The following is a 10,135-nucleotide window of genomic DNA, read 5'->3' on the forward strand; positions in this document are numbered from 1 at the left end:
GTGTTAATTGCGTTGAAAATGCTAAGTGTTATGTGTTGATTATTGTGTGTAAGTGTGATGGTTTGTAGAAACTAATTTGAGACCAAATTTGCGGTGAGAATCGCGTAGTAATTGCTAAGTGTTAAGTTATGAACTTGAGTAGGAATGATTTGAGTTAATTCATGAATTTTTGGAAAAACGATCAGGGAAATCGATTTCCCAATCGATTGGATAGTAGACAGGGACTTGGCCAAATGGACAAAATCGATTAGCCAATCGATTTTGTAATCAGTTTTCGAAAATCATTTACGAAATCGATTGCCCAATCGATTGGGCCTAAGTCAGAGACTCATCCATATTCGACCAAATCGATTTGGGAATCAATTGGCCCTTAAGTCAGGGGCTCAGCTATCCTGTCAATCGATTTCCCAATCGATTGAATCAAGCCAGAGTTCAAAATTTCACTAAAAATCTTTAGGAAATCGATTTGGAAATCGATTGGCACTAAGTCAGGGGCTCAGTCATCCTGTCAATCGATTGGCTCAGTGAAAATCCTCAGTTTTAGTTGTATGATTGATTGTTCATGAGTCTACCCATGTCTTGATTTGTTATGTTATAATTAGGGGATTGAGAACCTCATTTTACCTTCATTTTAATTGGCAAAGTATTGTATGAATTTTTAGCATATTGACAATCCTATTAAGGTGCATGCCTAGTTGAAAAGTTATTTTGAGCATTTAAAATCTTAATTGCTATGTGGTAATTGTTATTTTTTGGTTGGTGACCCTTTACAATTATTGTGGAAATCTGGGCTTTGCCCTCAAATGAGAGTCAGGACGGTCCTACCGGTTCGTACCCTACGGACGGGAATGGAGATGGGAACGCTTGACTGCAGTTACGTTAGGAGGATCTCACGGGGCGCGTGGAGATACTCAGGGTGTATAGCTTTTTGGTAGGATGATCAGATTAGGATGATGTATAGGATCTAGGTGTCCTTCTTTTTGGATTGGAGTATTTTTAGTTTGGAAAACTGTATTTATACTAATATTGTCAGTTCAACTTCTTATGTGAATGTGTTCCACGTACCATTTATGGTTGTGTAAATGTTTTGGAAACTTTTCCGGTGCTTGTAAATTATAATCACTCAATTATTTATACAAAGGCATTTCCTGATTTAACTCTTTGTTCGTTTTTAATTACTTTTGAAAAAAAATATACCCTCGCTTTGAAAAACGGGGTGTTACATTGTGGTATCAGAGCATAGGTTTGGTTTTCCTTGGGGGTTGTGGAACCTTGGTTATAGATTGTAGGTCGACCTATAAGTTGGGAGTTGTCATCTGATCATGTGTCGGTTTAGGTGGTTTGAGTTGTCAAGTTCATAATTATTATTATGTGCGGTTGTGGTCGGAAGTTATTCTTAGAATTATTGAAGTAGTGTTAAGACTCTACTTGATGATGGTTTTATAGGGAAACCATGCTGCCAAGGAGGAATGACGTTCCGAGAACCAATGCCAGTAGGAATGATCGAATGGCGGAGGCTATGAATAACATGGCTGCTTCTGTTGCTGCACAGACTGCTGCCAAGACTCAACGCGATCTCGAAAAGAGGGGAAGAGAGATCCGTGCTGCAGAGTCAAGAGGATTAAAAGACTTTCGTCGTTACAATCCTCCCAAGTTTGAGGGGACTGAGAATTCAGAGAAAGCAAATCAATGGATCCAAGAAATGGAGAAGATCTTCGAAATGATTAACTGTCAGGCGGGAGTGAGGGTCAACTATGCCACTTATATGCTACTAGGAGATGCTGAGTACTGGTGGAGGAGTACAAGGTTGTTGATGAGATCAGCTCACGAGGAGGTGAACTGGGAATCTTTCAAAGGGAAGTTTTTCGACAAATACTTCCCGATGAGTACCAGGACTAGACTGGGTGATGATTTCCTGAAACTACATCAGGGGAACATGACCGTGGGCGAATATGCTGCTAAGTTTGAATCACTATCAAGGCATTTCAGATTTTTCCGTGAAGAGATTGACGAGCCATTCTTCTGTCATCGTTTCCAAGACGGACTAAAGTATGAGATTCAAGACTTTGTCTTACCCTTGGGAATTCAACGTTTCCAGGTTCTTGTGGAAAAATGTAGAGAAGTTGAGGATATGAAGAATAAGAGAGCTAGCCGAGGAGGGAATTTTAACTCAGGAGGACCTAGTCGGGCGAAGTATCAGAACAAGGGAAAACAGGTTGCTAAATCTTATAATCGACCACATGATAACAATGGGGGACGGGATAACCCAGGGAACCAAGACCTTGAGAGGCAAGTGGGACAAGGTATACGATGTTTCCGATGTGGAGAAGAAGGACATTATGCTTATGCTTGTACCTTTAACAGTACTACTTGCTACAATTGCCATAAACCAGGGCACTTTGCAAGGAATTGCGAGGCTCCGAAGGTGGAACCAATGGTGGATGTAGCTAGGATTACTCTTCCTACTGCTAGAGGACAGGTGTATTGCGTCGGCACTGAAGTTGGAAATTTATCTAGCGATCTGATTCAATATGACTGTGCGATTACAGGTAACCTCCTAACTACACTTTCTGATTCGGGGGCAACCCATTCCTTCATTGCTATGGATTATGTAAATTGTTTGAAGTTGTCCGTGTCTACTTTACTGCTAAGACTTTGACAGTAAATTATGCATGTTTACTTGTCAAATAACCATTCAGAATAGGGACTTCTCGATTAATTTGATTGTTTACCTCTACAATAACCCAAGATCATTCTTGATATGGATGGGAAGCCCTATCATTAGGTAATGATACATTGTACTCAATGTGTCGGCGTCATACTTAGTGTTTAAGTTTGCTACTAGGTAGATGTTCCGTACAAGGTGGAACATCAGCGACCTGCTGGGGTGTTGCAACCTTTAGAGATTACACGGAGTACCATCGAGTATTGTATCAGACCGTGATCCGAAGTTCACATCACATTTTTGGGAGCATTGCACGAAGCATTGGGAACGAAGCTATGATTGAGTTCACCCACAACAATAGTTTCCACGCAAGTATTGGAGTGGCTCCAGATGAGACTTTATAGGGGCGCAAGTGTCAAACGCCCTTGTGTTGGTATAAGGACGGTGAAAATATGATCGTCGGACCAGAGATGGTGCAACAGACTACAGCTAAGGTAAGGAAAATCAAGGAGAAAATGAAGACTTCACAAGGTCGTCAGAAGAGTTACGCGGACAAGCGTCGCAGACTGTTAGAATTCGAATAGGGTGACCATGTATTTCCGAGAGTCACACCTACTACGGGAGTTGGTAGGGCGTCAAGATCGAAGAAGTTGACTCCGAAATTCATTGGACCATGTCAGATTTCTGCACGAATTGGGCCTGTTGCTTATCGGATTGCATTGCCTCCGATACTGTCCAACATTCATGACGTGTTTCCTATATCACAGTTGAGGAAATATCTTGCAGATCCATCGCATGTGATCGAACCAGACACAATCCAACCGAAGGATAACTTGACATTCGAAGTACCACCTGTGAGGATTGAGGACAGGAAGATTTAGCGATTGAGGACCAAAGATGTTCGTTGGTCAAGGTGATTTGGAACCCAATTACTGGAGAGGCGACTTGGGAATTGGAGAGCAAGATGAGAGAACAACACCCAGAGCTAATTATCGACGCATAGTTTCGAGGACGAAACTAATTTTAGGGGGGGAGTAATGTAAGACCCGTAATTTTAAAGTACCCTTTTATGTATTTTTGGTATATTTTGGATTTTGGCTCGGAGGCTTTTAAGCCAAAGTTAATAATATTTTGGAGTTTTCTAATCAAAAAGATATTTCGATGCCAATTAGAATTTCTCGTCGATAAATAAATTGAATTTAACTGCGGAAAATACTTTACGGTTAATTTAAGGCGTTTCGGGTGAAACGGTAATTTAATAAATATCTAGATTTTGAGATATTTGTTAAGTTATATTTATTATATTTATATATGTTTGTTTGGAGGGAAAAAGAAATGTGGGGAGCTTTTAGAGACTTGCACTTGAACGTAGAGTTTGGACCGGGAATTTTGAAATTCGGAATGATTAAGATCTCGAGTGGATTACTTGAAGACATTGCGAATTCTCAGGATGACGTCTTAATTCAAGAGAAGAGGAATCTAATAGTACAAGGGAAGACGACTGAGTTCAAGATTGGGGCAGATAATGTTTTGCGGTGTAATGGTAGGATTTGTGTACCAGAAATTACAGATATGCGGAAAACGATTTTAGAAGAGGCGCATAAGAGTAAGCTGAGTATTCATCCTGGAGCAACAAAGATGTATCAGGATTTGAGGCAGAATTATTGGTGGCCAGGAATGAAGAAACATGTGGCGGAATATGTATCCACTTGTCTAACTTGTCAGAAAGCGAAGGTGGAACATCAGCGACCTGCTGGAATGTTGCAACCTTTAGATATACCCGAATGGAAGTGGGACAACATTTCCATGGATTTTATAACCGAATTACCAAAGACAAGGAGGAAGAATGATTCCATATGGGTGATAGTGGATCGACTAACTAAATCTGCTCACTTTTTGCCGGTAAGGACCATCTATAAGGTAGATCAGCTAACGGAGATCTACATTGCTGAAATTGTGAGGTTACACGGGGTACCATCGAGCATTGTATCAGACCGGGATCCGAAGTTCACATCACATTTTTGGGGAGCATTGCACGAAGCATTGGGAACGAAGCTACGATTGAGTTCAGCTTACCATCCACAAACAGACGGGCATACTGAAAGGACGAATCAGTCCTTGGAAGATCTGTTGAGAGCATGTGTACTAGATGATAGGGGAAGCTGGGATGATGTACTTCCGTTGATTGAGTTCACTTACAACAATAGTTTCCACGCAAGTATTGGAATGGCACCATATGAAGCTTTATACAGGCGCAAGTGTCAAACGCCCTTGTGTTGGTATAAAGACGGTGAGAATATGATTGTCGGACCAGAGATGGTGCAACAGACCACAGCTAAAGTAAGGAAGATCAAGGAGAAAATGAAGACTTCACAAGATCGTCAGAAGAGTTACGCGGACAAGCGTCGCAGACTTTTGGAGGTTCATCTGTTAACACTATTGGGTCACCTGCTAATATATAGTTGACCTAATCTTGAAATTCAGAAAAAAAAATAATTAATTTATGTAATTAAAATATTATTTATTTATCTAATTTTCTATAAATAACAATAATAATATTTTTTCCAAAATAATAATATTAATAATTTCACTCTCCAAATTGTAATATATCAAAACTTGTTTTACGAAAATAAATTAGGTTATTAAAATCACAAAATATTTTAAATTCATTAAAGATAATTTAAAAAATAGTATCATTAACTGAGAAGATTTTTTTAAACAAATCTTGTATTTTAACTCTTCAATTTTGAATTTCTTTTTATCTATAAATGAGAGATATAATATGTATTTCTTCTACCCAAGTAATTATTTTATGCAACAAGCAAGATTCCAAATCCACTTGTCTTTAATTAACTAGTACAAGTATAGAGAGAGTAGAGACAATTATCTCACTTTGATTTTTTTATACCATAAAAAATTTAAATTAATCATTAATTTTTATAATAATTTCTAAAAAATAAAATTTATTATTATATTAATTTATGACTATTGTATTAATGATAAATTAACTACTATTTGATAATATGAGGATTAATTAAAAATTTCGATAGAGTAAAAAATTAAAATAAAAATATTTTGTATTATATTTTTAAGATTTAATTGTAATTTTAGAGCTCTATTTTCATGAAATTGATCTATTTATTTTAAAATTAGAAAGTTTTAGTTTTTTTTTTCAAATTTTTAAACTAAAACTGTTGACAAATTTTAAATAATGTAGTATATAATTCCACGATATATAACTATTTAGAGACATTAATTGTTCATATATCATTAATTAAATTACAATAAAAAAATTTATGAAGTTAAAAATTAAAATTTTAAAAGATTTTATTGCGATTTTATAAATATTAATCATTCTACATCATATTATATAAATCAAAATAAAAAAAATTAAAACTGTCGTATTTTAAAATAAAAAATTAATTTTATAGATTCATAAAGAAAAGAGAATTAAAACTACCACTATAATAATTATTTCTATGTACTTAGAACACAAGCTGCATAGATATATTTTCCACTGACTCTCGTCTCAGTTGAGAACCATAACTTTTTGACTCTTTTTTGATTGATTGATTCGTCAAATTTTATCATTACAAAATATAATTTATTTTTCTTGTATTCATTTATCTATACAATTTATAAAGTAGAGTTTAATAAAAAAAATTATAAAGTAGATAATGGTAAAGTTAAGAATAGTTTTATGATGGGGCTAAATTATAAACAGTTTTAAAGCAACATAGATATGACCAGTTGATAGAATTATGATCATAACAGCAAGTCCACTAGCTCCAACACATCCAATTAGTGTCTCTAATTTTTCAACCTTTTCGTTCTCTATTGCACTTCCCATTCCAGCAAACATTAGAATGAATGTACCTATAAACTCTGCTTCAACCTATACTAATAATAACTTCAATCAATTGTAAGGATTGTATTCACTATATTTAACTTTAATTCTCAATAATATCAAAAATACCACACAAATGTAAATGAAATGTACCTTTTTAGCAAGAGGGATAGGAGCATGTGGCAATGACAAAGCACAAGACACTCTAGGTAAAGAACCATCTTCCAAATTCCATTCTTCAATAGCAAAACAATTCATATTTTTGAGAAGTGATTTCTTTCTACCAACAGAACGATTCTCATTTTTCTCATACCTTAAGCTACAAAAAAGAGGGGTACCAGGTGTTGCACTTGCGGGTGTAGACGATATTGATGAAATTTCTTCATTGTTCATATCTATCTTATTCTAATAAACTTTAATTATATTAATTAAATTAATAATAATCCAAAAACAAAGTGTAGAGATAGAAGACCTTGAGATTAATGCTTCGATTTTTTTTGGGTCTTAATATGTTAATTGTGAGGAGAGTGCATAACTATGGTAATGCATATAAATAGGACTAGCATTTGTGGGGTGCTTTCTTAGGAAGGTGCATATATCTATAATAATTATTTTGATGCATGAATGGCATAAAAAATTTACGCGGTCAATTAATCATATTATCTATATAATTTTTAAGTTAGATATAATAAAAGTTAATTTGTTTAAATATTTTAATATATGTGTTTGATTGATAATGTGACTATGCACAATTGAGTATAGATTAGTTAAAAAATCTAAACTTGTATGAAAATTTCATAGATCTACTAAAAAATCAAATTGTTAAATTATAGTGACTTCTTAACTGAAAGAGAATATATGATTTTATGTAAAAAAATTGACGTATTCGATTGAAATTAAGGAAACATGAAAATATACAACGTTGATATGGTTGGCAAAAAAAGTGTATAATAAGATAGATACTAAGTTGCTTTTGTACTTATTGTGTTTGCTTGGCCAAATTTGAATCAAAATCACTTTTATGATATCCTTCCTTGTTTAATATGTATGAATCAATTAATGTTATAAAAGTAATAGATAGAGAAAGATTCAAGAATTTGTCCATAACCAATCGATATTGTACCAACATGAGAACATATAACTCAAAAAAATGACCACTTATTTTCACCACTACACTACTCTGCAAATCACATCACCATGTGCTCTAAGGAATTTTTTTATTTATAAATATGAATATGACAATAAGGAGACATATAGACATGTGTCTATGGTTCATTAGTAATCAAGCTACTATATGTTAGGATTTTTTTTTTATATTAAAAAAAGAAAAATTTAATAACAATAAGATATATGAAAACTCACATCTTGTATCTTGTATCGTATGGAACTTACATTTTTAAATAATTCAATTTGATTTTCAATTAATAAAATTATTAATGTAGTACTAACTATGATTTTGAAGGGGTTATTTTGAAATATTATGATTGAACTAGTATGAAAATTATTCCTCGATGTGGTTGGGTTACAGAATCCCAATGGAAAACAAAAAAGGAGAAATAAAATTAGTGGTTGAAAGTTGAAACTATGTATTATATTGAAAATTAGAAAAGTAAAGATGTTGCCTTTGGAAGTGGGGGTAGAATACTTGAAGAAGCAACTTTAATTATAACATGGGACTTATGAAAGAGGATTTGAATTTGGAGCACTCTAAAGTGCACTAACTTTAAAATCATAAAATCCATCCATCATGTTAGAGGACCAAAATCCTCAAACGTCACACGTCAATCATGACTTTCCTATATTAACCATTAACCGTGTCTTATGTTATTTATTCTCCATTTCCATTCTTTTTTGTGTGTGTGTGGATATTCCTTATTTGTGCATTTCTTAGCTTATGGTCTCCCCCTTTTCGAAGAATTGGCCGTTTAAGCAAGGTTTCTCCTTTCAAGTTTGTATCTTTTTTTTCTTATTAAAGCTCGGATTTTAAGAGAAATAGAGTCATGATACTTCAAAATAAAATTTAATTAAAATTCTTTCAATCAGAATTTATATTCGAGTTTTTTTAAATGATTTATCATTAATCAAATCTCAAAGATAAAGTTAGAATTTTATACTAATTGGAACACAAACTAAATAATTATATAATCAAAGTTAAAAAAATACTATTTTTATTAAATATAAAAATTGAATTCACAACTTAATTTAAAAAATCATACATTTGAGTGATTTTAAATTTATTTTATTTGTTCACTTGCATACTTATGTCTATAGGACATATCTTTGATTGCTTTTTAAAAATAAAAGATTAAGTATCATTTTGCTCGTTATATCTTTGATTTATTTTAACTACTCAAAAAAAAAAAATTTCTTATGTAGAAAATACTAAAAAATTATTATTAAAATATTTTTTAAAGTATTAGATAATAATTATAGAATTTTATCGGTATAAAAAATTTATATAATCAATAAATTATAATCAATTATGTAAGTAAATTTATTAATAGTTATAATAAAAATAAAATATTATTAATAATTTAACAGTTATTTTGAAATGAAGGTGTAAAAACTCTTCACATTTAAAATGATTAAATTTACAACTAAATGATTAAATAAAATTAAAAAATCATTCAACATCTGAAAATTGAGCGGGACCCAAACTCTCTCAAGTAGCAAGGTCCCTTTACCATTTTCCAATCACTTAGATTAGAAATAAATATAGCTCAATCAATGTATTTTTTCATTCATTTATTTATAAGGTTTGAATTTGATATATCACTAAAAGAAATCGAATCTTCCTGCACACAACTATATGGTGGGGAGAGAAATTTTTTGAGCCGGTTCCGCATTATAATTTTTTTTTTATATGATATTTTTCTTTAATCTTTTGCACTTAATTATCTCTTACATAAATTTACTTCAACAAACAATATATTGAAGATTTAGAATGACAAAGAAAGTATAATTTGAATTTTTTTGATAAAAAAAGATTTATATGATATATTTGAAATTAATATTTTTAATATTATCAAATTAAATTAATAATAATTAAATAATATATTATTTATAAATGAATTTGATCATATTTTAAATTTAACATCACTAGATTTTTAAATATTATCTTCTAATTCTATTTTAAGATAACTTTTGTTTTCTGATTTTAATTAAAATAAAATTTTAATTACAAAAATATTTATATAATTATTAAAATTAATTAGATAAATATACTAAAATTAATAATTTAATCATAGTTATATAGTAATTTCTAAGTAGACAAATACAAAAGATTACGGGTGAAAATATTTGAATTTTTTTTTATAGGACCATGCTTAGGGTTTTTGATTAGAATATCCTGTTTTTTTTTTTTTTAATACCAATCTACCCCACTTTGAAATAAATATACTAATTTGCCCTACTTTTTTGCCCCAGAGCAAGTCGCATCCTGGGGCTGCGACCTCTTGAAAGAGTTTTTTTTTAACTGCAACACATGGTCGCATCCTGGGGATGCGACCTCCCCCTTGGGAATTTTTTTTTTTTTGGTGGATAAAATAATATATTTATTATATTTAATAATAATAATGGGTATATTAATAATTAGTATAATAATAAAAATAATAATAATAAAA

The 10,135-nt window shown here is 32.1% G+C and overlaps 1 protein-coding gene across 1 annotated transcript; it reads right to left on the reverse strand.

Annotated features, from left to right (window-relative positions):
• Window positions 1–6,374: 6,374 nt before the first annotated feature.
• Window positions 6,375–6,905, reverse strand: LOC101491546 (aquaporin NIP6-1-like). Its single transcript, XM_004515491.1, has 2 exons — window positions 6,666–6,905; window positions 6,375–6,560 (listed from the first exon to the last, which is right to left on the reverse strand). Exons 1-2 carry the CDS (start codon window positions 6,903–6,905, stop codon window positions 6,375–6,377), a joined length of 426 nt encoding a protein of 141 aa, XP_004515548.1.
• Window positions 6,906–10,135: the final 3,230 nt, after the last annotated feature.

This window comes from Cicer arietinum, chromosome 6 (assembly GCF_000331145.2).
Source record: "Cicer arietinum cultivar CDC Frontier isolate Library 1 chromosome 6, Cicar.CDCFrontier_v2.0, whole genome shotgun sequence".
NCBI lineage: Eukaryota > Viridiplantae > Streptophyta > Magnoliopsida > Fabales > Fabaceae > Cicer > Cicer arietinum.

Bases quoted from the DNA above. Each gene is read 5' to 3' on its own strand.
- LOC101491546 (XM_004515491.1), bottom strand. From the start codon at position 6,905: ATGAACAATGAAGAAATTTCATCAATATCGTCTACACCCGCAAGTGCA. The intron at 6,561-6,665 runs GTACATTTCATT...TTATTAGTATAG, and splicing joins CTATCCCTCTTGCTAAAAAG to GTTGAAGCAGAGTTTATAGG.